This window comes from Phoenix dactylifera, chromosome 3, assembly GCF_051530095.1.
Source record: "Phoenix dactylifera cultivar Ajwa chromosome 3, Ajwa_hap1_PhDact_Kaust_v1.1, whole genome shotgun sequence".
Taxonomy (NCBI): Eukaryota; Viridiplantae; Streptophyta; class Magnoliopsida; order Arecales; family Arecaceae; genus Phoenix; species Phoenix dactylifera.
Window position 1 is genome coordinate 36751650 of NC_143192.1, and position 27506 is coordinate 36779155.

At 41.2% G+C, this 27506-nt stretch overlaps 1 protein-coding gene across 1 annotated transcript; it reads left to right on the forward strand.

Annotated features, from left to right (window-relative positions):
- The first annotated feature begins 12373 nt into the window (after nucleotides 1-12373).
- LOC103715469 (ARID/BRIGHT AND ELM2 DNA-binding domain-containing protein) lies at nucleotides 12374-20758 on the forward strand. Its single transcript, XM_008803092.6, has 2 exons — nucleotides 12374-13751; nucleotides 19354-20758. The coding sequence occupies exons 1-2, from the start codon at nucleotides 12885-12887 to the stop codon at nucleotides 20287-20289; spliced, it is 1803 nt and encodes a 600-aa protein (XP_008801314.4). The 5' UTR covers nucleotides 12374-12884; the 3' UTR covers nucleotides 20290-20758.
- The last annotated feature ends 6748 nt before the right edge of the window (nucleotides 20759-27506 follow it).

A 27506-nucleotide genomic window follows, 5' to 3' on the forward strand; every position in this document is an offset into this window, starting at 1 on the left:
CGTAACTCTGCCCTTGAAACCGAGGTGTCGAAGATCTAACACCCCCCCCGCTGCCACCACACTGGAACGCGGACCCTTGATAGGAAATCCGACCCCTCTTCTCCTGCCTCCATCCAGGACTGAGCCATCAAATTGACCTTGAGAAAACTCGAGGGTGGGGGCTCCTACGTGAAGAAAACTGTATGAGGAGCTGCCGAAGCAATGTTGGGGCCCCAAGTGTTCCGAACTCTCAAATGTCTGTGATCTAAAACTGCATAGAGAATCTTTGCTGCCTGTACCTGAGCCCGCTCCATCACGAACCATGGGGACGGACTGAGCTCGCTAAATACCCAAGCGTTCCTGGCTGTCCATACCTGATAAGCTATGCAAGATGCCCTAATAGCCACACGACACATTTGGGGGGTACGAGACCAACGTCAAACCTCCTCCAGAAAGCGGTCCCTCCGGCTCCAAACATCCTTCGGGATCTCAGATAGCCCTCCATGTCCCCTCTCGCCCATACACGCTGGAATAGCACATGGTCCACCGACTTGTCCACCTCACAGTCCAGGCACAAAGGAGGGATGCCAACTCTTCGTTTGCTCAGCATGGTACTCGTCAGCAAACGCTCCCAGGCCACCTTCCAGAGAAATAGTGCAACCCTCTAGTGTAGCCCAAATCTCCATACCCAGCCGCAGTCCATAACCAGCTCTGACTCCTGCTGAAGAATCCGAGAAACATCGCTAATCCTAACTCTAGCTCTGTAAGTAGTACTCCATACCCTAACATCTTGACCTGCTGATCCCGGGACGGAAAGAGCCCGTACCCGCTCTACTAAATGCTTCCTAAATAACTGACCCAGTCTGTCGTCATCCCACTCCGCCTCCCCCAGCCTAAGGAGGCCACACACTCGGAGCCTAGCAGCCCCCTCACCACTGATCACAGTCTCAATGAGAGTGCATCCACCCATAGTCCTCCATCATATCAATGCTCCGTCCATCGCCAATCAACCATCTAGAGTGCACCCGGGCCATTGTCAGATACCTCCCAATCTCTTGCCACATAAAGGAGCTCCTCCGGCTGCCCGCCACCTGGCCAACAGAGCCTGTCTGACCATATCTAGCTATCATGACCTGACTCCAGAGTCTATGCGGCTCTAGAATAATCTGCACAGCCCGCCATGCCAAGAGTGCCTCGCACCTCACCAATAGCGATTGCACTCCCAAACCACCCTCGCTCAGTGGCAGACAAACTCTCTTCCAGGCCACCAGATGTACCCCATGGCCCCCCAAGGGAGCCCCACAGGAAGCTTTGCATGAGCCGCTCAATCCCCGCCAGTACCATCTTCGGCACAATAGTATGAGCCATAAGATAAACAGGCATGGAGCAAAAGACTGACCTAACCAGCATCAATCTGTCCATCATAGAGAGTAATGATGCCCTCCAACTCTCAAGTTTGCTCCGCACCCTCTGCACCAAAGTAGCGCACTCCGCCACTTGCAATCGCCTCCCTATAAGCGGAACCCCAAGATAGTCCAGCGCCCCCTCCTACTCCTGCATCCCCAAGATCGCTCTGAGCTCCCATCGCACCCTCTGCTCCATGCTCGGACTGAAATATATGGATGACTTTTGGAGATTGACTTTCCGCCTGGATGCCGCACAGTACTTTGTCAACACACTTTAGAGGGCTCTTGCGTCTCTCGCCCTCGCCCTGGTGAGCAACAGGCAGTCGTCTGCAAAAAACAAATGAGAAATGGGACGGGCACCAGGGGCTGGATTGTAGCCACCAACTCTCGGTTCCCACAGGCTATATGCAGAGCACATAAAAGTACATCAGAGCAAATGATAAATAAGTACAGGGACAGAGGACATCCCTGACGAAGCTCCGTAGTAGTTCAAAAAAAAGAATGATGGCATGCCATTGACCAGAATAGAAAAGTTAGGCCCCTGCACACAGCCTAGCACCCAATCGATCCAGACCTGATGGAAACCAAAACTCTCCAGCGCCTGCTTGAGGAAATCCTTACGAATCCGGTCATAAGCACGCTCCATGTTCAGTTTCACTGCTATCAAACATTGCCCCCTCGGGGCTCGCTGCAAATCTCTCATCATCTCCTGAGCCAGCAAAATGTTGTTCGATATACTCCTCCCTCCCACAAAAGCTCCCTGCTCCTGGTTGATGATGCTAGTAAAAGAATCCTTCATTCTCCCTACCATGAGCCTCGCCACTACCTTATATAAAGTAATGCACAAGCTAATGGGCCTGTAAGCAAGAATATTTGATCACACTTTCTATCCAAAAAAAAAAAAAATCTAGATATAAGAATTGCATTTTTTTAATCCTTTTCTAGATAAAGGCCCAAATTCCTCAAGTCGGCTATCGATCACCACACTGGTCCTAGACTGAGCATAGAGAGTGGCAGTGAGACCATACTTGTGAAGTGCATGAAGAACAAGATGCTCTGAATTTACTCTAATGTGAAGTTGAAAAGATTGAATTTTCTTTTTCTGGAACCTATGCCTGGTATACACGATATGAGTATATGGGTTCTCAAGCAAGGGGTTTCTTCTTCCATGGTAGCTGCGTTGGGAGTGGCAGCTGCCTTGGTAGTCTTCTTCCAAGGTAGGAAGAAGACAATAAAGGCCATATTATAAGCTATGAGCGTCGGATAAGGTCCGATAAATTCCTACTCCCATAGGAATTCAACCCGAACTGAACGCGTTCGTGGGTTGTTATTGAACCATGATATTGGAATTATATTTCTTTTCCCATTTCGAAGGCAAAATAAGGTCCAAATACATCAAGTGTGCCATTAATCACTTTCTGGCCCTCGAGTTGAGGAGAAAGAGTGGGGTTTGACCATTATCAGAAAAAAAGCAAGGTTTTAAATCCTGTGAAATAGAACTGTCTCGGTTTTTCCATAAAATGGATACGCCGCCTTCCCACCCTATCTTGACACTTGGGATAGCAGATGTTGTGGTTCAAATTTGGCTTGAAGGTGACCACGCCGGAGGAGTCGAGGGGAGCTGCCAGACAGAACGAAGAAGGAAGTCGCTTCCTGCGCGCCAGCGGACCTGCACAACTCGCCGATGGGGTTCCGGTGAGGACCCTCCGATAGCGAAGTTAGAGTAGATTTTAGGTGGTCCAACCAAAAAATCGTTAGGTGTTACCTGATGAGGCTATTTATAGTCCCCGCAGAGGTGCCCAGGTAGCGTGCAGTCAGGGCTTGCTTGAGGCATACGGTGTAGGCCGTCCTTGTGAACGGCATGGCATCGACAGAGGTGGCAGGGTATGGCCCTTGGTTGACATGTCGTGGAATGGCCAGCAAGCAAAGCATGGCGCGGTGAGGCTGTAATGTATGGCCACGTAGATGTGGCTGTGGACGAGGTCGGGCTCGCTTGAAAGCCGCAACATATGCTTGACGAAGTTAGCTTGATGAGCACTGAGGTCGGGCCGACTTGGGGCCATGACATGTTTAGTGAGGTCGGCTCAACGGACTCTGAGGTCGGCCTAGCCTCCTCGGCTTTGAAGTCAGCTCGGTAGGGGGCCTTGAGCTCGAGCCGGGGCGTTGTTGCAGATACCTGCAGTCGACGAGGCCTCTTTGGCTCTCGGTCGATCCTGCAAGGCATTCCGAACCCGGCTCGAGGGGCGTCATTGTAGATACCTGCGGTCGACGGGGCCTCTTCGGTTCTTGGTCGACCTTGCAGGGCGCTCCAAGCGGAGAGGTTCGGGCGAGGTTTGCTCGGCCTTTTGTAAGGTCCAGGGTCGGACTGGTGTTCAGGAGGGCTGAGGTCTGGCCTGCTCGGTGCTGATATCAATTTGGCTGAAATTGAGTGGTCTCATGTTGTGAACAAGATGATCGTTTTTGCCCCCCATTAGCAGATATCTCAATATATGTTTACTAGGATGCTAGGATAATGGTGGGATGGTTGTGTTCTACGGGACGTGATCTTAGGACTTGCGTTCTTGGCTAAAAGAGGAAGAAGGAAATAAGAAAGGAAGAAAGAGGGGCAAAAGAAAAGAGGAGGGGGGCCTCAACTGGGCCAAATAGTAGTGCAATTTGTGTTTTCTTTGACTTGAACCTAACTAGCCCAAGTCACTTGTTGGGTCAGGTTAGACTGATGTTTTTTAAAATTTGAGTTGGACATGGGTTTAAAAGTTCCCAATCTAATGTTTTTAGGTCAGGTGAAATTTGAGCCCAACCTAAAAACTTAATCTTTGTCAGTCCCAACCTAACCCAATGAGCTGCAATCTAGTAAATTTGAGCCCAACCTAAAAACTTAATCTTTGTCAGTCCCAACCTAACCCAACGAGCTGCAATCTAGTAAATAAATAAGTTTATCTATATGGAATACCAATATATCTTGTTTAACTATCGCTTTAGTCCCATTGAATTATAGAATTATGTAATTGAACTCAAATAAGTTATCGACCAATTTGATATCGACCAATTTGATCCAAACCCGGCAAAAAGCACGTCTGAAACCTCTCTTGAACTTAAATTACCTATTTAACCTTATCTAACATGACTCATCCAACCCAACCTAGCCAACATGACACCAAACCGACCAACCTGAATTGATCTTAAGATGAGGTTGGGTTAGGGTTAGCCCTCACAACGATGATTGATATTTGACATAATAACAATCTAACCATGACACCTTTCAGGCCTATCAAAATTTTCAATCCATCCTTCCTGGCAAAGAGGGTCACAATGGAAATAAAAATATCCAACGACCATGATTGATGGGGGAGAAGGCCTCCATGACACAACCTCAAGTAGGATCATATCATCCATGTGCTCTGGAGTTCTTAAGGCATGCTGAACAAGTTTTGGGAGGTTGTCACCTCTATTAGCTCTTTCAAGATGAGTTCTAAAGGCATGTTGGATCCATGTTTGTTGGATGTCCCCTCTCATCGACACACTTAAAGATTAATTTTGATGGTTTTCTGTGCTACGATAAAGCTGGAGCAAGATTCATTATTAGAGATCATGAACGAATGCCGAGTCGTCTATATTAGTGGATGAGTTTTCTCTTCCTCTTCTAGTCCGAGTAAAGCTGATCAAAATCCGGGCCGGGCCGGGCTCTACAGCAAAATTAGGCTCGATGGCTATGCCCAAACTCGGCCCGACTGTCGGGCTTAAATTTTTGTCCAGACCCGACCCGACTTTATAAATCTGGTCCCAGGCCCAACCCGATAGGTCCGATTTTTTTTTTTGTTTGGAATCTGAAAATGGGCCAGAATGACCCAACAGCTTAATGGGCTCTTTAAAACTGGATGTATTTTTCTACCTTTATTTTGTTTCTCCAATGGTGTTTTATATATAAAACACGGGCCAAGCCAAACTGGGCCATTTTAAAAGTTCCCAGGCCCGGCCCGCTTTTTTGATTGGGCCGCTTTTCCTGCCCAGGCCCGACCCATGGGTTTTTTTTAATACCCAAGCCCGAAAAATTTCGGGCCGGGCTGGGCGGGCCAGAAGGCCTGTGATCAGCTTAAGTTTGAGCAATTGAATTATGAGCAGCTTGGGAGGGCACGGAGGCTTCCTTTGTATGTTCAATGCTAAAAGAATGACTTTATTAAAGTGGTTCAATGGATCAAGAATCTTGAGGACTCAACCATTCCTAATCAACATCAACTACAGGATATTTGGACGATGGGAAGCAACCTTGACTACTTAGAGCCTATTTGAGTGATTGGGCTGAAAATCCTATTGGATTCGTGGGTTAGGCCAGTACAACTAGCAAGATCATCTGATTACAAGATGGTTTAGGCCTACATTTATAAATATCCAGAAATAGCTTTGGAGTATACCGGCCTGAATCTCATAGGGACAAAAAAAAAGGCCTCAGCCTAACCTATGAATCTAATAAGATTTTCATCCAAATCATCCAATATGTTACGCACATTAAGGCAAACCAACTAGTCAATTGGCTTGCTTGGAGAAGTGCTAAGTAGGATTTGTATCGCCCCATGGTCTTTCTCCTCGACTCTTCTTGCGTATCTCTTCTGATTATTCCCTATGTACTTTTATTAGATTTCGAGACCTCGGTCTCCAACTGTACTATAAAAAAAAGGGAAGACTGACGGATTGGCACCATCTACCTCAATTGTAACCAAAACTATTTTCTTGACAAACTTTACCATTGTTTAACAATCAAATGTTTAGCACAAATGTATCCATGTGGTATTACTAATAAATGGGCTATATTGAGATGTGAACAAACTAGACATAAATTAGAGTTATGCGTGTTCATGATCATGTCTTAAATTAGATAATCGAAGGAAGACGAGGGTCACAAGTCAACGGCAAGACTGGTAGAATTTAGAGATGGGCATCGGGCCGTGCTGGGCCCGGCCCGGCCCAGGCCCACCGGGCCACAGACCAAACGGGCCGTGCCTGGCCCGACCTGTTACTAAACGGGTCGTGCCTGGCACGGCCCGCTTAATCTAAAGGCTAAGCCCAGCATGGCCCTAGGCCCGTGGGGTGGCAGGCCATGCCGTGCCAGGCACAAGACGGGCCATGCCTGGCACGGCCCATCTGTCAAAAAAAAATAGCCGTTATTTGTGGCCCATAACAGCTATTTGTAGCTTTTTACCCTTTTTGCCCCTCCCAACAGCCATAAAACGGTAGGGGCGGCAATCGCGTCGGGTCGGATCATAAACGGGTCGGGTCACATGCAGGTCGGGTCAAAAAATCATAAACCTGAACCCGACCTGTTTATTAAATAGGTCAGAAATTACAACCTGAACCTGACCTGTTTATTAAACAGGTAACTCGATCCGACCCGTTTAACCTGTTTAATAAACAGGTAACCTGTTTATCCAACTTGACCCGACCTGTTTAACCTGTTTGCCCAACCTGACCCATTTAACCTGTTTAGACCTGTTTAACCTGCCCAACCCAACCTGTTTAACCTGCCCAACCCGACTTGTTTAGACCTGTTTCGACCCGTTTAACCTGTTTAGACCTGTTTAACCTATTTAACCCGTTTAACCTGTTTAGACCTGTATAACCTGCCAACAGTTAAACGGGTTAAACGGTTTAAACGGGTCAGACATCTAAAACCTGTATCCGACCCAATTAATAAACAGGTTAAACGGGTCGACCTGTTTACGACCCAAACCTGTTTAGGCCAAACCCAAACCTGTTTATGGCGGGTCGAACACGGGTCGGATTGGCGGGTCGGGTCATATTTTGCCACCCCTATAAAACGGCTAATATGAGGGGTATTTTGGGGAAAAAAATTGGATTTTGAGCCCGCGGGCCGTGCTGTGCTTGGCCCACGAATCGTGCCAGCCCAGGCCCTTATGAGCCGTGCCGGGCTCGGCTCGCGGGCCAGAAATCCTTAACCCAACCCGGTTCCCTTTTACGAGCCGTGCCTAGCATGGCCCGTTACTGTAGCAAGCGGGCCGTGCCTGGCATGGCCCGCTTCGTGCCGGGCCATGGGCGGCCCGGCCCAATGCCCACCTCTATGGTAGATGCACGGGCATACTACCAGTCTTCCTTCAAATGCCTTGGTCTTCAAAGATAATCGAAAGAGGATGATTAGAGTAGTATGAGTCCAAATGCCTTGGTTTTCAAAGACTTTTGCTACTATCACACCGTCCGTTGAAAAGAAGATGAATGGGGACAGAGTATAGTCAAGGCTACGATTGAAATGATCTACCTCCACTGCTACTCCTAAAGGTAAAGTAGAGTTTTACTGGTAAACTACGAGCAAAATAAAGTAAAGATAATTAAAGATAAATTGTATTCATTGATGTGTCAAATGGTTCCTGTTGTGGTTCAAATTTGGCCTGAGGGTGACCACGCCGGAGGAGTCGCGGGAGCCGCCGGTGGTTGGAAGAAGAAGATGGGGGCCATCTCCTGCGCAACGGTGGCGGCAGACCTATACCGGTGAGGGCCCTTCGACGATCAAGTTAGAGTGGAAAAAATTTGGTCTAGCCAAAAAGTTCCTTAGAAGTTACCTAACTGGGCTATTTATAGTCCCGGTAGAGAGACCCAGGTGGCAGAGGCACTGTCCTCCCTCATCATGAGGGGGCGTGGCTCTGAGTCGAATGGCGCGCAGCTAAGGCTGGTTGGTGGTGTGTGGTGCTGTCCGTTCTCGAGAACGGTAAGGTGTTGACAGTTACAACAGGATACGGTCGGAGTTGTCATGGTGCCATTCTTTGCCTGTCGAGGGCCAGCTATCGAAGTGTGGTACGGTGGTGTTGTAATGTACGGCCACGTAGGAGGGCATTGGCATGCACATAGGTGCGGTTGTTGGCGAGGCCAAGCCCATTAAGAGGTCGCATCATGCGTTTGGCAAGGTCGGCTAGACGGGTGCTAAGGGTAGCTCGGCTCTCCGGATTTCGAGGTGTGCTCGATGGAGCGCTCCGAGCTCGAGGATCGAGGCGCACTACCGAAGTAGGCGCCCCGTGCTTGGTCGGGGCGGGTTGGCGAGTATTGGAGGCACCCCGAACTTAGTCGGGGGAGTCAACGAATATCCGAAACCAATGGAGGTTTTGGCGAAGTCCAAAGCCGAGCTAATTCTGGGCCGAATCAAGGATTCAACCGGTCGGTGTTGGCGTTTATTGGGCCAAAACAGGATGGCCTCTTTGTTGTGGGCTGGATGATCCATTTCGCCCCCCATCAGTTCCTTTTTTTTCTTATTACATTCATCTACATGAAGATACCCAGAACAACATCTAAAATCATCAGTTAATCGCCTATCCCTTATAAGGCTCGTCATTCATGTTTGGCCTCTTTCCAGATAGTTTTGGAATTTGTTTATAACCACTTCTCATATCCCACATCTAAATAATTGTCCAATCATGTGTCAACCACCAGACTATGAGGAGAAGCAGCCAATTCGCCGCCTCCAACATGTAATCACCAGCAAATTTGGAGGTTGATGGTCTCGAGAATTTGACCTCCATTGTGGAGCTCCTAGGCCCACTTGATGATCGGTTTAGAGTTGCCGAGGATGGGGCCACGTTCGCAGACGGAAAAGGATGACGGTGCCAAAGGCATAGATGTTGGATGAATCCATGGAGTTCTCCTTTACAGGATAGAGATTAAGATGGCGTGCCCTCCCAGGCTTCTAACGTCAAAGCTTCAGTCAATAATATCATATCAAACCTAGCCATGGAATTTGTTCTAAATCATGAAATTCCAAATTTAGAAGTAGCTGGCTAGGGCGGCTACAAAGGTGCTAGTCTAAAATATTGTGGGGCATATACTCATATTGGGAGTGACACTCGATACTTGTAAGATTGTCTTTGCCAACTTGACCTTACTATTGTGCCATATAGGCCACAATTGTTATGCATGATAGATAATTCAACTACTCCTTCCTATGCATGGACAATGATAATTGTTGGCCAACCACCCTGGTTTGGGTCAATAGCTCTCACTCCCATGGGTCGATACCCCAGTTACTTGGTCTGCATTTTGGGTGTATCGGCTTCCAAACTACTATCATCAGTCTTGATGTGGTGGAAACAAATGCTAATATATTACAAGTGATCAATGGTAATAGAGATAAGAATAGTGCAACATGGTGTTGGTTAGCCGCATTGAAAAGTTCCATTTACTGTTTATGAAAAATATTTGTGTTTATGAACAAAAAATTCCATTTACCACATGGCAAGTTAGGATTGGTTCAATACTTAGAGAGGTCAGCTAAATTAAGAAGCATTGCATCAACACCACTTCATAACGAGGATTTTTTCATGCGATTGGACAATGCCATTAGTATTTTTATCTTAACAAATCCTTAAGTTGTATTACACATAGATTTTGATTGTTTCTAGAGCAATCATTTTTGTGGAGTAATGCATCTTAAGCTGGGGGTATATAATAACATCCATTGAAATAAAAGTGGAAAATTAGAGCATGTTTCATACAAAAATAAAGATAAAAAATATGTTTCATACTAATGTTTTTATTTTTATTTTCCAAAAGTTACCTCCACTATTTCTAAAAAAATAAAAAAATAAGAAATGTTTACTTTCAATTTTTTTCAAAAATAAAATATTCATATTTTTTTTTCACCATCTCCCCACCACGACTATCGCCTCCACCGATGCTGTTACCCCTAACCCCACCATCATCAGCACCTTTACCATAACACTGCCACGATCATTACTTCCTTCACTATATCACTAGTACTATCACGGCCACCATCATTGCTGTTGTTGCCATACTATTACCGCCATCATTGTTGACCCTATCATATAATTAATACCTCACTACCACCATCATTGCCACCGCCTCCACCACAACACCACATTGCATTTGCCATATTGCCGATGCCACCACCACTATTGCTACAATAAATTATATAGAGTGATATTTAAGAATATCCCTTTTTATTCTATATATTTATTAGTAATAAATTTTAAAATTGATGCCTTAAATTAGTTACTAATCTTGGATTTACCGTATCTACTTAGATTTATATATTAATTCAAAAATAATCATGATCTTAGAAGATTTGTGATCTTTTCCAAAATTCTCTATCTTTGCACTTAGGAGAGATAGACCAAGATCTCATTTTATCTTGTTCTCACTCATCCATTTAGAGATAACTAATACCTCAGGTTCTAAGAATGTGGCCTCTGACCTAGAGCAACAAAAATGTAAAAATCAAATATGTGTTTGTGTTTATTAAATCCTATAATTAATAGATCTATTCATTCAATATGTTCCTTTTTGGAAGACAAATTATCGCATTTAAATTATTTATCAGATATACTAATACCTTATCCATCCATCTGAAAATCTTTTTAATTAATTGGGAAAATGGAATCATCAATGCATCTTTCTTTCGCATGCATTGCTTGCACCTAGCATTACTTTACACAATCAAAGGCTATCCATAAGAGGTGAACCACAAATCTCTTTTTTTTTTGGTACAACGACACCTTACACAAAACATGCATGAATGCAGCCAACAAAATCAGAACAGAAAAGTTAGCGGAGAGAAGAAGGAATAGACACTTAGTGTTCTTTAGTTATAAATACACAAGGTGTCAAGAAGGATCTCATACCCAATGCCAAATCCATAACAAAACAAAAATTTAAAATATTAAATATGGCGGGCAAGGTCTAAAATACTTACATTATAAGTTTGGTCGCCTTTGATGATCTATCAAATCATCCCAAATCGATAATTTTAAAGGTATAATACGTTACATTTATTTTATAACAATTTGATATATAAATAAGAATGCCCACAATATATGCTTTTTCAATTCATAAGCACTTTAAACTTTACAAGTTACATACAATGTCTGGATTTTCGTTTGATAATTGATATGTTTAAGTTAGACATTGGTGCAACTGATAAAAGGGCACCCACAAATGCATGAAGGAGGAACGTAATCAAAAGTTAAAATTGGTTAAACCATATGAAAATTTATCAAAATTATATTAGTATGTCAGTTAAAGAATTCATGTTAGAATTGTAGTTTCTTCAACCATTTGATCTAGAAGATATTGATCAAACACTAAAAATGAAATGACGCAACTTTATGCAACATTATAATTACATGTTAAATTTTTTTTGTAATCTTTAAAACTACAATTCTAGAAAGCATTTTTTTAGAATTATCAAATTTTGATGATTTTGAACCCTCTTAGAAAGGCCTCTCAAGTTTTATATGGCCCTCAATAAAAATTCAATGCTTTCTAGATCAATATGTGACTAAAAGCTATAGTAAAATAGGGGCAATTTACTTTAATTTTTAAAATTTGAATTTTAATAATATTAGAACTTTTCAGAAAGTAATTTAGATGGCAAGGATTTCTTCAATTAAATTCCAAGGCTATGACCACTTTTGACTATAGACTAGAGGCATTTAGGTTAGGTCGGGGGTGTATCTTTTGCATAAAAGAAAGATTTACTTTTCTTCGCACAAATCCACAATTGGATCATCCACTGGTTGCTTTGAGATATATCCAGGCAAATGAATGATTGAGTTCAAAGTGCTTTGAGAGTTGTGCATGTGCGACCTAAAAACGGATTTGCACGAAGGATGGTGAATCCTTTTAAAGAAAGCAAGTCCTTTTTTTGCGCAAAAGAATATGATTCCTCCTTTCACATGAAAAATACAACCCCAATCCATTTTGGTTAAAAAAATTGACAGACAGAATTTAATAAGATAATATCTTTTTCATTTAATAATATAGTATAGATAACTTTTTCTTTTCGCTTTATGCGTTACAATTCCATCCTTCTTATAATAAGTATGTATCAAATACAATGAACTATACATATTAAATGACACTTGGTGTCATGCAGTATGTAGACGATTTTTTGTTAATACACTTGTACAGATTCAATGTAGATCCATACAACAAACAAAGATGGCAACTATAAATCCTTCGAAACAACAAGGTGCACTGAGCCCATCCTTTCTCAAAATTAGGGTTTCGTGCTTTTGGGCACTCATCCCACAGGAAGGCCACAAAACCATTGAATTAAAAAAACCCTGGCACCCTCAACATCCAACTTGCCCTTAGTTTCACAAAACCTAAATGAGGTCCTCTCTCTCTTTCTAGGGGCTCAAATGATAAAAAGACCAGGCCAGCCCAATCCTCCCTTCTCTCCCCCTTGATTTTTATTTTCTTACATCCCTCAAACTCCAAGAATCTCAAGCCCCTGTAGCCTGTGTAGCCAGTTTTCCTCCTTCCGTAATAACACCCGCACATCGCCCCTCTGTTAAATTTTTTGACTTCAACCCCGCCGGGCGGTCGAAACCGCGCGACTAGATGGGCAGCTCCGCCGGCCGAGCGCCACCGCCGCCGCCGCCGCCGTGACCTGCTCTCCTCCGCCGCCACCTCGCCGCCCGCCGGCGGCTAAAGCCCTCTCCGCATATTCGAATTCGGAATCGTCGTAAGCTTTTCTCTCTCTCAATGGCTGGTTGGTCCCTCTCTTCGGAATCCCTCTCCCTCGACGTCGTCGACATCCTCCACAAGCTTCAGAGCGTTGGCTTCTGCAGGGATCTCGATGTCCCCGCGATAGAGCTCAGCCGGGAGATGCTCGGCTCCCTCTTCTATCAGATGCTATCGGTTTTCTTCAAGGAGATCTACCAGAGGTGGGAGATCCGGCCTCTGCCGCCGATGCTCGGAGACGGGCGCCCGGTGGATTTGTTTAAACTCTATTTGGTTGTGCGCGGGAAGGGCGGGTACAGCTCGGTGACGGAGAGCCATCAGTGGGAAGCGGTGTCGGAGGCGATCGAGTTGGACTCTGGAGTCGCCCCTTTGTTGAAACTAATATATATCAGGTATTTTGATGCGCTTGATCAGTGGCTTTGGATAGTTTCAGAGAAGAATTCAGTGAAGAAATCGAAGGCGAAGGTCGGAGGCCTTCTGTATGACGTTCCTATCCAGAAAGCTGAGGAATTTCGCTCCATGCCACCTTCAAATTCGAAGAAAGATCACTTCTTGACACCAGGTAGAGGAAACGAGTGCAGAGAGCTGCTGCTTGCTAATAGTGAGTGCGACAATGGTGGTGTGATGGTTGAAGAAATGGCTGCAGTGAATGGTGGGTTCTCTCATCTTAAACGAAAGCGGGAGACCATGGTGGGGATGCTGAACTGGCTGAAAAATTTGGCAAAGAATCCTGTAGATCCTTCGGTAGGAAAGTTATTCTCGAAGGATGGCGCGAAAAGTAAGGAGGCTTATGCATTCAATGGACTCTATGTGCAGGTGCTTCTGGCTAGGCAAGCAATGTTTATAAAAATGATCCGTCACACGAGCTCTAACGGTTCTCTCGTGCAGGTAATTTAATGTCATTTGGCCGCTATGCAATTGCAAACTTTAACTCTTGATGCTTTATTCGATGGTGCTATGTCGTATACTTGACGATCCGTAGACGTATAACCCTTTGCATGGATGCATAACCCTTTGCCTTCTATAGAGCTATTTATAACACTAGGTCTGTATTGGTTTTGGTAGATGTTCTACTCAAACATCAAATGACAGGCCTATGTTAGTTTTAGGTACTTAAGATGCAAATATAGAAGGGATTAGTCGATTTGGCTGTAATGTGGAATAGCAGATATCAGAATTCTGACCTCCACCTAATGAATCAAGAAGAACATTTATGCTCTAGTTCCTAGCCCTATAAGAAAAACCATTCTCATCCAGTAATCGGAGCAACACCTTTAAATTGTTAAAGTAACTCCTAGAGCCATGTACTGAGCATCAGCTAATGCACGATGCTAGACTGGAATAACCTTATCCAGGAAATATTTGAAAGTCAATTTTAAAACAGAAGAGGTGAATAAATCCAAACTTTGTGCAGATGGTAATTTCGAATTTGAGGCTTAAAGGATATGTGTTTTAAATAACCAACTCTACTAATGCGTGCATCCCTTAATTTAACAATTTAAGTCGAGTGTCGAGTTCACAAGCACATAGTGTCGATGGTCTTCACATAGTGAAGCAACATCTGATTCTAGAGCTATTAGAAAATTTTATTTTAGTTAAATAGTATTTTGAGTCAAAAATATATGCTTAATGCATCCAGATAAGGTTTGATGCAAAATGCTTTAGCATCCAATGGTTTTTTTTCAGAAGTTGGTCAAAAGTGACTATGGACTGCTTTTTGCTTGATTTTCTTAACATGCCTTTTAAGAGTGTTATGATTGCTTGATTTTCTTATGATGCCTTTTAAGAGCGTTATGGTGCTTTAGAGCCTATAGAGCACACATTGTGCTCAAGTTTTGAGTAAAATAGTTTAATAAATTAAATGTTTTGAATATTATAATTGGTATCAAAAGCCATGCAAAGTCTGTAATTTGATGTTGTAGACACATCTTGAAGATCTTAATTTTTATTGTAAGATATGGAGGAACGAGCCTTGAAAAACGATTGCTGTCAACTCCATGTTATTTATGAGAGAGTACTTTCTCTTTGTAAATATTCTTTTGTTTTCCGCTTTAACATCTTCTATATGTTTCTTTTCTTAGTTAAGCCACTTACTTATTACGACCAATTATTTTATTTTGCTGTTCATTACTTTAGCTATACTTCCATACTAGTGTAACTTGTTTATATCAGCTTTAAAAAGGAGTAATTGTTATTACTATAAGGGGTTTTATTATACAAATAGCGGAAAGATATATTAAGAAATATATAATGGTATTAAATTGATTCATTGAAGTGGAAAGGTGATTCTGTGGTATTATGTGATCAAGATATACTCTGGTGTATCAAAGAAAAAACTTCTAAGACAATAATAGGACAATAACAAGGTCTACAATGTGGTATGGTTTATAATGTTGAGTAATAATAATGGTCTAAGAAAACGTGCTAAACATAGCAAAAAGTGAGAATATTGAAATTGATGTGCGGATAGAGAATTATTTATAGTAGAGGAGCTATAGGAGTTGCAAAGATTAAGGACAAAATGATGGAGAATCAGATTTGATATCACAACCATGTAGAATACCATGCTGAAGGGGATGTAATAAGAAGTGGTGCTTTCATCATTGTTGATGGATGTCGGAAAAGGATGAGATGACCTAAGATAACATGAATGAAAGTTGTAAGGATAGAATATGGTAAAGCTTTAAAATAACACGGGAGAAAGCCCTAAATAAAAAATAACACGAGGAATAATTCATAAAGTTGGCATGAAATACTTAGGTAACCAAGTTGTCAGTCTTGGTATCAGACTGGGTTGGTGTGGTATACCCCTGTATCAACACATAGTTCACTGCTGGAGATGGCAAAGCAGCTTTCCTATGTGTTGAGACGGACCTGTAGCAAACCCCTGTGCCATACCAATGCTGTGTCGAGTTGGTGGGGTACAATCAATACTTGACAGTATAGGCTAATCTAAATCCCCTGAGGCTAGTGCTTGGTGGTTATAGTTAACTGGGAATAGAATGAAGAACACCATTCATGACCCCAACATTTGACTCGATCAATTTGGTATTAGCACAAGTCTTGTTCATTTGGGACTATGATCTTAAGGTCAAGATCTAAGATTGGAATTTAGAGGTCCTCTTGGAGGGGAGGGTTTTGTTGGTCCATGCATTTTGTGTTTCTCCGTAAGGATATTTAACAACACCAATGGGCACATTATACATGTGGATTCTACATTGCATGCTAAAGTAAATAATAAACCTTCTATTCCTCGAAGTAAATGACGCTCTTCCTCCTGTTCGACCTATAAAGTCTTTAGCGGCTTACCGTTGGTATCGTTCCCCTTTGACTGCATGGTCTTCTTGCTCTTGCCTTGCAATGCTGACTGGAGCTAGGTAAATAAAATAGGGTCTGCGGTAGCAAGATTCTTGTTATGATTACTCACTCGACATAAGGGAATTGTCCTAAATGGAAGAGGATTTCTTCACAAAGGAGAGGGATTTATGGCAGTAGATTGGCTTCAGATTTTCATGCTAACATTCGGCATCTAGATGTATATAAAGTCAATGATTTACGGGGCAGCATTTGGCACCTAGTTTAGTGCGGTCTTCTATAATGTCCAGTTGCTTCATATAGGTAAGCAAAAAAATAGTCATAAACTAACATAAATGAACTGACATAATGCATACAATATAGGTTGGACGAACACATGGAAAGATTGACTTGATAAGTAAATGCAAGCTTTAAAGCTCTCTTGACAATGATTAAACATGAACATCGATCATGAAGTCATGTATCAAGAGAGGTGATGCAACCAATAGGCCCTTGTAGCTAACATGTTTGAACTTCATGAATATGACTTTTGTAACTGAAGCTGAGGAAGGGATTAGGGAAGTAGACCTTTGAATATGATTTTAGGAAAAACCTAGGAAGTTAATGCATGTGCATAATTTTGGATGGTTCTGGAGTAGATATGGTAGTCTTGCAGAATATTCTGGCTACTGATGTCTAGTCTAAAATAGAAAGTGTTCATAAAAAGCATTCGAAGGTCAAAATTGAATCTAGCAGATAATTGTTGCTAAATAAGGACAATTTGTTATCATGAACCTGTCATTAGTTTAGAAGTGATGCAATACAAACTAAAACAAAAATATTTTCCTTGATAGTTGATATTGTGTATCAAGTGTTTGAGTAGTTGCTCATCTGGATTTCTTTGGTTGAAAATTTTGATGATATCTAGCTGTATACTAGATCGAAAGTGGAACATTGTTGTCATCTGAGGCAAGTGATGTGCGCGGTGCAAGAGGATAAAGTATACATTACTTCGAATAATTCAACCCTAGTCAAAGGTTATCCTTTCGTGGTTTGTCAATTTGCCAAGGGAAATTGAATTTGACCATGAAAGTCATTTATTGACAGAGCTGCGGGGGAGCTTCCATGGCTAGTGACTTTTTATATGATGTTACATTAGATCTTTTAGAGCGATCTGGGCACCAAGGGATCAAATACTAAATCCTCCAAACCAGGCCCATTTTGTCGGGGCTAAATCGGCTAAGAAAGCTTGGAAGAAAATAGAGTAGAAGATAACTAAAATTATGCTTGCATTGCTGGAGTTTAAGAATATCTGTGAGGTATCATACACCATCACATATGGTAGGAGGATATCCAATAGTATAATTTAGTAAACAATTTAATGATGCTCGAATATGATTCAACATGTAACTTTGAAAACTATGTTATTGTTTAAACAGTCGGGCATTGTTAGCATTACTTGATCCATGTCGAATATTTATTATATTTTGACCATGAAATTAAGGGGTATGTTATTCTCAAAATAATATGAAGTTGCATAAAATGGAGATAGACTATAAAGAGGTCAATGCCTGGGGACTGAAAACCTACATCGTATAAGCCATGTGAGGATCCGTGCCATGCGGTTGTGTGTTTAGTCCCATATCGGCTATACACTAGGTATATCTTGAGTATTTATACGGGGCCAAGAAATCTAAAAAATACCTTCTGGCCAGCCTTTTTGGGTGAGATCTTAGGTTATGACTAATGGTATCAAAGCGAACCTGGTCCATAGCTTGTAGACTAGGAGAAACTGCTACACAGGTACATTGGGGCTAATCATGGGCCGTTCGTGGTGCTTGTAATTGAATAGATTTGAACCTTTATTCTGACGAGGATGCCAGGGTTTAAATGGAGGGAGTATGTGAGGATCCATGCAAATGTGTATTTAGTCCCACATCAACGATGCACTGAGTAGATCTTGGATACTTATACAGGGCCAAGAAACTCAAATAATACCTTCCGGCTAGCTTTTTGGATGAGGTTTTGCATTGTGACAAGCCATGACCATCGAAGTTGCATGGTTTAAGAAAGTCAAGAATCAATATGGAAATGATACGTATTTTGGAACCACTTATGGAACACAAATGCATAAAGTAGAAACAATCTGAAGTGTCTATTGCAAATGGGTATTTGGCCAATGGTAGTTCCACCATTTCATGCACTTCTCTTCGGCTCATTAAGAGTGGGATCCGGGCAGAGAGCAATTACACGATATGCGCATCGTGGTGGAAAAATATGGGTACGTATATTTTTCGACAAACCTGCTACAGTAAGACCTACGGAAAGACGTATGGGTTCGGAAAAGAGATCCCCCAAATGATCCACCGAAATCACTCCCGAACTCTTTTCTATAGGAACATGTCACTTGTAGTAACATTATCATCTCATTTGAGTAATTCTTCAAATATATCTAGCCTCAACAATTATTTGCCGCATTTCTTCATGAGTATTTTGTTATAAAATGCAAGCAGAGATATTAATTTGAATTCAAGTAATTAAGCTTCCAACTTATTGACTGTAATTTCTCAATATTTTTTGTGGATTAATTGGTAAAATCATAGAATATAACATGAAACTATTATTTTTTGCATTTTCTGTAATTACATTGATAAATTGTCCGTTTGGAAATGTATATCTTGAGAATTAGCAGCAGCTTCTTTAAGCTTTGGGTGATTATCTGAGGATCCATTATTGGTAATAATAGAGTTTCACATCAGGGGTTTGTAAGAAATTTTGGTTGGAATAATTCTTCTGGGGAGGCCTTTACCCTACTTAATTGAATTGTACTACCGAGTAACACAGTATCTTGTACAAGACAACATGATTTTACTGCTAATGCGTGGCTTATACGGTTACCTCTTTTAGGTTAATCTTTCTTTTGTAATGTTTGCAAAGTTAATCTATGTTAGCAAATCCCGTAACTGTACCAGATATCATTGCTGTGGATGCGGATTGATGTACAAAGCGCCAAAATACAACAGTTGGCTCTGTTAGTTGCTTTTAACAATTACATATCTGAGCATACGAGTATTCCTCTCCGTTAAAGGGACTTCTATTTGCCTTTATTTTTTCATTTATAATTGTCCTACTGGTTTCCTTCTGGAAATTGCATAAATACTCATAATTCTTTTGTAAACTCAATTTGGTCTTGCAGAAAGGGCAGAAGGTACATCCTTCCATTTATGATGATTCTATTTATGGAAATTCCGAGACTGTAAAGAAAATAAGATGCAGCCAGAGGCTTCAAGCCGTAAACAAGCAATATAATCTGGGCTATTGTTCTGATGCATCCACACATCCTGGCGGTGACATGGATGAGATGGGTCTTATGGCTGTGGGATGGGAGATTAATGATGTCAAACGAAGACTCCAAAATCCCAGCTTGATGCTTGATGGAATAGTTGACTTGCTATCTATAGATCAACTACAGAAGCAGCAGGTCCCTGTGGGCCCATCATTTCAGGCAGATGTGCCAGATTGGACTGGCAAGCCTTCTGAAACTTCTAGTGATCCTGAAACCTTGAAATGGTTGGGGACACGGATTTGGCCTCCAGAAAATCAAGAGAAGAGGCTGTCATTCAGTCAAAATTTTATTGGAGAAGGAAGGAAAGATGCCTGTCTTTGTGATTGTCCAGGTTCTGTAGAGTGCATTAGATTTCATATTGCAGAGAAGAGGTTCCAACTGAAACATGAACTGGGTCCAGTTTTCTATGCTTGGAGATTCGATCGCATGGGCGAAGAAGTTTCACTTTCATGGACAGAGGAAGAGGAAAGGAAGTTCAAGGACATCGTGCTGCAGAATCCACCATCCCGAGCAAAGAGTTTTTGGGACCAGCTTCATCTATGTTTTCCTTTTAAGAGGAGGAAAAATCTAGTGAGCTACTACTTCAACGTGTTTCTTCTTGGACGCAGGAGGTACCAGAACCGGGTGACTCCAAACAATATTGACAGTGATGATGAGGAATCAGCATTTGGCACTTTAAGTAATCGTTTTGGTCATGATACAGTCAAGGTTCATGATCCCCAGTCTATCATCTGCGTTCTTAATGAACAATGTCTGGATTTGGATGATGATATGGACACAAATTAGAATTCTAGGATGGTGGTGTAAACTTGAAGCATCATATTTGATCTTCAGAGCAGCAATTTTGACCGCAGATGATTATTTTCACTCTTTTGCTATGATGATGATGAAGAAAACTCTCTTAGAGGCTAAATCTTGTTGTGGATGAAGATATGTTTGTTCAAGGAAAGGAAAAGTTTGTAAAGATTCCAACTGACATGGTTGGCATGAACTCAGATAGACTTGGATTCTCCTGCAGTGTTGGGATGATAGCAGCCATTTGGATACATACTGGAACAGAGAGGCTGGCAATTGTAGACTGTACCTTCATTTTGACCTCAAGCACCAAGTAAACTTGTCCTGACAGTGGCAGCATATATTTCGAGGTTTCATCATACTTAGATTCCTTGTGCTTTTTCACTTTTTTTATCTTGTCCTTAAAATGCTTAGTGAAAATCATATGCAATAGCCATTATGTCGAAGGATATTCAGTCTAGTTCTTTTCCTTAGTAAACCATATATCCTGCAATTTTTTTGTCCCACCATCAAGATAGGGAAAGGAGGAAAAATAAGAAAAAAGAAACATTAAGGCGGCCTTTCAAAAAAATCACATAGTAGATTCTGTTGTTGAAAATATCTTACCACACATATGCCTTGAGCACATCATAGAATGATCTAGGAGTGTTCTTGACCAAAGAACACGTGTTCTTTGCCACTTTGGGAGGCAAAGGCTTGCATTTTGCTGTTGCTGTTCTCATAATTTGTGCTACAAATGACTATTTTTCTCCTGCACATGAAATATTAGTTTGCTTGACAAGAAAACAACTCTTCTAGCTTATAAAATGTGAATTGATTGGAAAAAATTAACCTCACGTATGAAACTTTCAACAGGGATGGAACTTTTTCATGATTTAAGTTACCGAAAGCTCATTGAAAGTAAGATAACAATGGTTAACGCACCATATTCTATCTGCAGTACTAGATTTAAAATCTGATGAAAGAAAAAATGGAAGTTATCCAAAAGGTTTCTGAAACTATTCTTTTGAAAAGGGCTAGAGGGAAAAGAGGCTAAAGAGCTAACTAAAATTGTGCCCATTTTTTAGGTCTTAAGTCACAGCATTTTGAAAAATATCATGCTTGTTCTCTTGTGGCTTTTAAATGATAGTTGAATTTCCAGTTCATTTATGAAATGATTTGAGAAAAAAGTGGTCAATATCGCTAGAACTTACCACTGGAAATTTTAATATAGAAGTATGATGAGTAGTCTAATCAGACAAGGAATTAAATATTGAAGTTTCGGTCAGAGACTGAGCTATTTGGATAATGTTGGATGACATTGTCTAACTGAAAGCATTGTATTTTTCTTAGGGAAAACTTTTTAAGATGTCATATGAGAAACAATTCTGATATTTAGCAACATATTCTAAGTATTGTGGGTAGTATTTGAGGACACCCTTTCACTTCTACCTGTTTCCCATAAACCTTTCCAAGGCTTTCATCTGGTGCCTTTGATATCATTCTCTTGAGATCCATTCCTTCAATTGGGCATGCTTGTGATTTTAGATTTCGAGTACAATTACATGTTTTGTTGAGCTTGTCGTGGTTATACATTTTATATTCATGATCCATTATTTACTGATATGATCTTAATATCATGCTTTGTGCTGATTTTGTAATTTAGGCTTTGTTCAGTTAGAAAAGGTAATTTGAAGCTAAAAACTGTGTTTGTATAGGCATTTAATGTATTCTGTTTCTAGATTTTGGTTCAATGATTGAGATAAATGAAGATTCTTATAGCCAGGGTCTGTTTCAACGAGGCACTTGAATCAAGTCAATGATGGACAGAGATTACTTAAATAGTTGTATTTTGATTAGCCTGAAAGATATTGGATTCTCATAGGGCTTTTTCTTTATCCTTCCCTCATAATCTAAGCTTGGTGCGGTGGAGGATGACCACAGTGCTTTTTGGATAATTTATAGGAGGATTGAGCATGACTAGAAACATATACCATTGGGAAACTTAGGTGATGGATTACAAAAATACTTGTTAAAATCTTTGTTGCTATTGAAAAAAGAAGTATCCAACCATGGATCTGTGAGAATAAGCATGGAGAGTTAAGCTTTTTTATTCTATCATCTGTTTCATTACAAGGCTGACTCCCGTTATGTTTATTTGGTCTGGTTTTTCTTGAAGAAACTATGAAGAAGGCAGAAGAAATGATGACTTTTCACTTTCAATGTTGCTTTTTTATAGCATATTACTGAAAGGACAAGCAGTGTGAGATGGAAAAGGTAGGATTAAAGAGAGGTAACAATTGTGCTCAACTATCACGATCATCTTCTTGACATTTTTCTTAGGTCTCCTACATATACTTGGATTTTGATTTCCTCCTTCTGATAGGAAGTTGCAATGATTCTTGTATATGTGTTAGAGTTGTTCTTTAGGATGTTGTGATCTAGTAAATAAAGAAAAAAAAATAAGGAATTGCTTTAAATGCAAAATGATGCGATCCATCAAAGAGTCCAAAAATTGAAGTAAAAAAGAGGAAGGACAGAGATAGCTGAAATCTGTTAGGAGCGCTTTCTTGGAGAAGCCCTGCTATCGCTTGGAGTCCATTGGCTTGATATGCTAGGTATGCAACATGTATTAAAAACAGTAATATTAATATTTTTGTAGCTTTTAGTAATTGGAATTCAAGACTTGATGAGAACAGAATCTTTGAGTTCACTTAATTTAAATTGAGTTCTCTAGCATTGTTAAATTGGAATGGACCAAAAATTGCATCAAAGTGATATTCCAAATCCTTATAAAGCTGTCTGGTCAAACAGTCCCAAAAGGTCAAAACCTTATAGGATCCACCTGCAACTAGTTGCATTCATATAATTAGGTTAAGTTTGGGTCAAACAGACCCAAACATCCCTTATGACTTGCCAGAAAATGCTTGTGCAGTAAGCATTTTGGTACCTAAACTTGGCAAGAAGGACTACATTTTGCAATACCTTTATAAAATCATAGTTCGTAACTGATAGAACTAGTTTCGGGAATTTTATGAAGACAGGAAGCAGGGAATACTTTTTAGAATATGTGCTAAAGAAGGAAAAAGGAAACAGAATTCCAAGGCTGAGGAAGTTAATAGTCTGAGAGGCTGCTAAATCCCACTGGTTTGTCTTAATATTTGTTGAATTTTCTGATAACTTCCTGGGTTCCACTACAGTGGGGGGACTAAATTGAAGCAGTTTACCTGATGCTTTTCCTGGGGTGCTATTTATTGAGCAGGAAACATGTCTATTGTTATTTATGCATGGAAGTGCTTTTCAGAGGGAAAAAGTAATACCAAAACAGAGCAAAGGGAAGACCATTGTTAGGCAACCCATTGGTAGCTGTCCACAATAACCTGGTGATCATTTTTTTTGCCATTTAAAGGTGATTCATCTTAGTCAAAGATTACCGGTTATTAAATGCATCTTAATGTTGCTTGGGAGCTCCTTCGAGTAGTATTTTGGAGCTTTATCAAGCAGCATTGTCGGTGCAAATTAGTCATGTTAACCTAGTGTGAGGACTCATACGGATCTGTGTTTGTCTTACATTGGTCCTGTGGCGAAAGGTCTTGGATGTTTAGAAAGGACCAAGTCCTAGTTGATAATTTTTGGCTAGATTTTATTGGGTAAGGTCATGCATCGTTGCAAATAGTATTAGCGCTGACTTTTAACCACCCATGAGCGGCTAGGGGATATTGCAGCATGAATTCGTTTGGGATTGATCATGAGCCAATCATGGTATTTATGATTGAATATGTGATCGTACAGCCGGAACTTATATGGAGTGTGAGGGGATAGTCATGTTTTTATCCCACATTTGTTGCGGATTAAGATTTTAGGAACTTAAACAGGACTACGATCCCAATTAATAACTTTTGGAGTTCGAGATTGTTATGCTCGGATCACTCTAGCCCGTCTCTCTCCAAGTTTTTGTCTCATGAAGAAAATTAGAGCCACTAGGTTGGCCATGTGATCAATGTCTAAGTTATATATTTTCAAGCTGAACTAAGATAATTGGCCAGAAAGGATCAAGATCAACCGCGTGAGGGAACTTGGGACATGCAATCGACATTTATGGGAACCAGACATGGCATGATCAGTATATAGGTCAAGCTTGAGCCAAGGATTTTATATTTAGTATACAAAGGATAATGACTAAATTGTCGATCGGTCTGAGCAGCTTGAGCTCGGCTCAAAATAATGTTGAAGATGGCTGAGTTTTGAATAGAGCTCCTGAGCTTGAAGGTGGTTCATAAGCTTGAAATTAACCATTTTGATCAGGCTCAGCTGATATAATATTAATAGATACATAGTCAATCATCTTGATCAATAGTTCAATAATTTTTTTTTACAAGATTACATTATATGATTGATATTTTCGTTAGTGGGTTCTTGAATCAATTGTGTTAATTGAAACTTAAAACAAACTTGCTGCAAGCTCATACTGATTTTTAAGGTTACCAAGTTGATCGAAACAGGCTTATGTGCAGTTTGGTTCAAAATTAAGCTTAAATTAGGTTCAATCAAATAATAATAAACCAAGCCTCATTCCGAATGCTGAAAAAAAGTTTCAAGCCAAGTTCAATGAGGCCATCTAGCACTTGCTCGGATAATATTTTCTTGTGGCACTTGGACAATGAGAGGATTCAATTCTATCTAAATTTGGTCTAAAAGGTAAAAGATTCGGATTTCTCCCCACTTTTTTTCAAAAAAATCAATCTCGATGAGACAATCTTGATCGAGCTCGTATTTCCTTGCTCTTTTAATAAGAATACCACAATAGTCAACTTGTTCCATGGTTTTCATCGCAATGACTGCTATAAGATATTTAAAATAATTTCAAATCTTATTATCTTTGTTGATGCAGTGCATGTATTGAAATTCATAGCACTGGATTAATGCTGTCCGCTCCAATAGACCATCTAGATTCAACCATGAGGCATGCTAGCAATTGTGAATTGCTTTTAGGTACAAACTCTTTTCCATTTGATGCGTAATTGTAACAAGCGTACGTGTGATGCGTATTGATACGATCTCTTTTACATTTGCTTCTGAACAAACTTTGATTCGTCTCAGATAGGCTCACCAACAGAGATGGGCATCGGGCCGTGCCGGGCCCGACCCAGGCCCACCGGGCCATAGACCAAACGGGCCGTGCCTGGCCTGGCATGTTACTAAACGGGCCGTGCCTGGCACGGCCCGCTTAACCTAAAGGCTAAGCCCGGCACGGCCCTAGGCCCGTGGGGTGGCGAGCCATGCCGGGACCGGCACAGGCCGTGCCGGGCACGAGACGGGCCGTACCTGGCACGACCCGTCTGTCCAAAAAAAATAGACCCATAACGGCTATTTTTTTGGCTCATAACGGCTATTTGTGGCTTTTTACCCATTTTGCCCTTCCCAACAGCCATAAAACGGCTAATTTGAGGGGTATTTTGGGAAAAAAATTAGAGTTCTTTTGTTCCGGGCTGGCCCGCGGGCTGTGCCGTGCTTGGCCCACGAATCGTGCCAACCCAGGCCCTTATGGGCCGTGCCGGGCTTGGCCCGCGGGCCAAAAATCCTTAACCCAGCCCGGCCCCCTTTTATGAGCCATGCCTAGCACGGCCCGCATCGTGCCGGGCCGTGCCGAGCCATGGGCGGCCCGGCCCAATGCCCACCTCTACTCACCAAGACGGGCAGCCTCGAAACTTGGAACCATCGCCAACCCATTGAACTATGGGGCGAGTACGGGTCCAAACCGGACCTATTGTCTCTTTTTAGGTCTGATCTGAGTCTAGTAACGATGTATCTGACCTGGATTTGATCCGATCAAATCATATATATTATTAATTATTTATCACGATACAGGATTGATTTTTATGTACTCAATCCAAATTGCACTTGGAAACAATCCGGATCTAATAGTTTATCTGGTAGATTATACATATTGTTATTCTCATATTTTTCCTATTTATTATAAATTTATTAGTCACATTTGAAACTAGAGAGCGATCGTATAGATATGTATTTAGTCTCATTTTGTACATTGAAGAAATTTTCACTATTTTAATGAGACTAGAAATTCTAAATATAATTTTTAACTAGCTCTTTTTTTTTAATGAGCAAGGCCGATTCAACTCATAATTGATGTAGACCGGGAGATACTGCAACCACACTTTTTTAAGACTGATCATGAGTCAAACATGGTATATTTGTTGCTGATTAGATATTTGTCTAGTCAGAATCTCGCTGACATAGATAGGAGAATATCACCCCTATTGTATTCAATCTAAATCTAATGAGCTCCGGTAGAATTCGAATATTAACGTAACCGGCCTAGGCGTGGTTTTGATAAATCTTATGAAATCTCTGCTATTGAATCAAGACCCGACTCTATAATAGTTATGTTCCAAGTGTCGAGCTCAGAGCTATTTGGAAAGAAATAGCTTATGCGCAAGTCAGATTAGGAGCTGAGTGTATCCATTTGGAAGGTGATTCGGATACTATAATCAGGTGGATTCAGGGCTACGTAAGAGCAGGAGATGAGCATCCGCTGCTACAGGACATTAGAGATCTCCTAAGGAATTGTATGGCCTTCTAAGGGCTCGTTTGGTTCGCGGAAAAAGAAGGGGAGAAAATATGGTCAACGGAAAAGTAATGAGATGCCTCTTGTTTGGTTCGAGTTTTCAAAGGAGAGAGACGGAAAAGTTGTATTTCCATGGGAATATGATTCCCACATTTCATGGAAAAATTATTTTCGCATGAGGTGGGAATCACTCTATTTTTATTTTTTTCCCAAAAAGGCCTTTCAGCATTAAAGAAGCATTAAAGAGGCATTAAAGACCTAATTTTATTAAGGGTATACCTAATTTTATTAAGGGTATAATAGGACTTATACATAACTTTTCCAGGAAAGTTGATGGTTAGCCAAACATAAGCACTTTGGAAATTTGTCACTTTTCCATGGTCAACCAAACATGCCAAAAGTACTTTTCTAGGCATCCTCTTTCTAAAAAATACTTCCCGCGAACCAAACGAGCCCTAAGTTTCTCATGCTTACTGTGAGGTGAATAGCATAGCTGATTGGGTCGCCTTGTTCGTTGCACCGCACTCCGACGGCTAGATTTGTGAGAGTTACGAGAATGCTCCATTCTTTTTTTGTTATTTTTTTTTGATTTTTTTGGATGTATTAATAATACTAAAAGAGTTTGATGTATTGGGAAAAAAAA

Coding starts and splice junctions, on each gene's coding strand:
- LOC103715469 (XM_008803092.6), top strand. CDS start 12,885: ATGGCTGGTTGGTCCCTCTCTTCGGAATCCCTCTCCCTCGACGTCGTC. Junction 13,752..19,353: donor CTAACGGTTCTCTCGTGCAG/GTAATTTAATGT, acceptor TTGGTCTTGCAG/AAAGGGCAGAAGGTACATCC.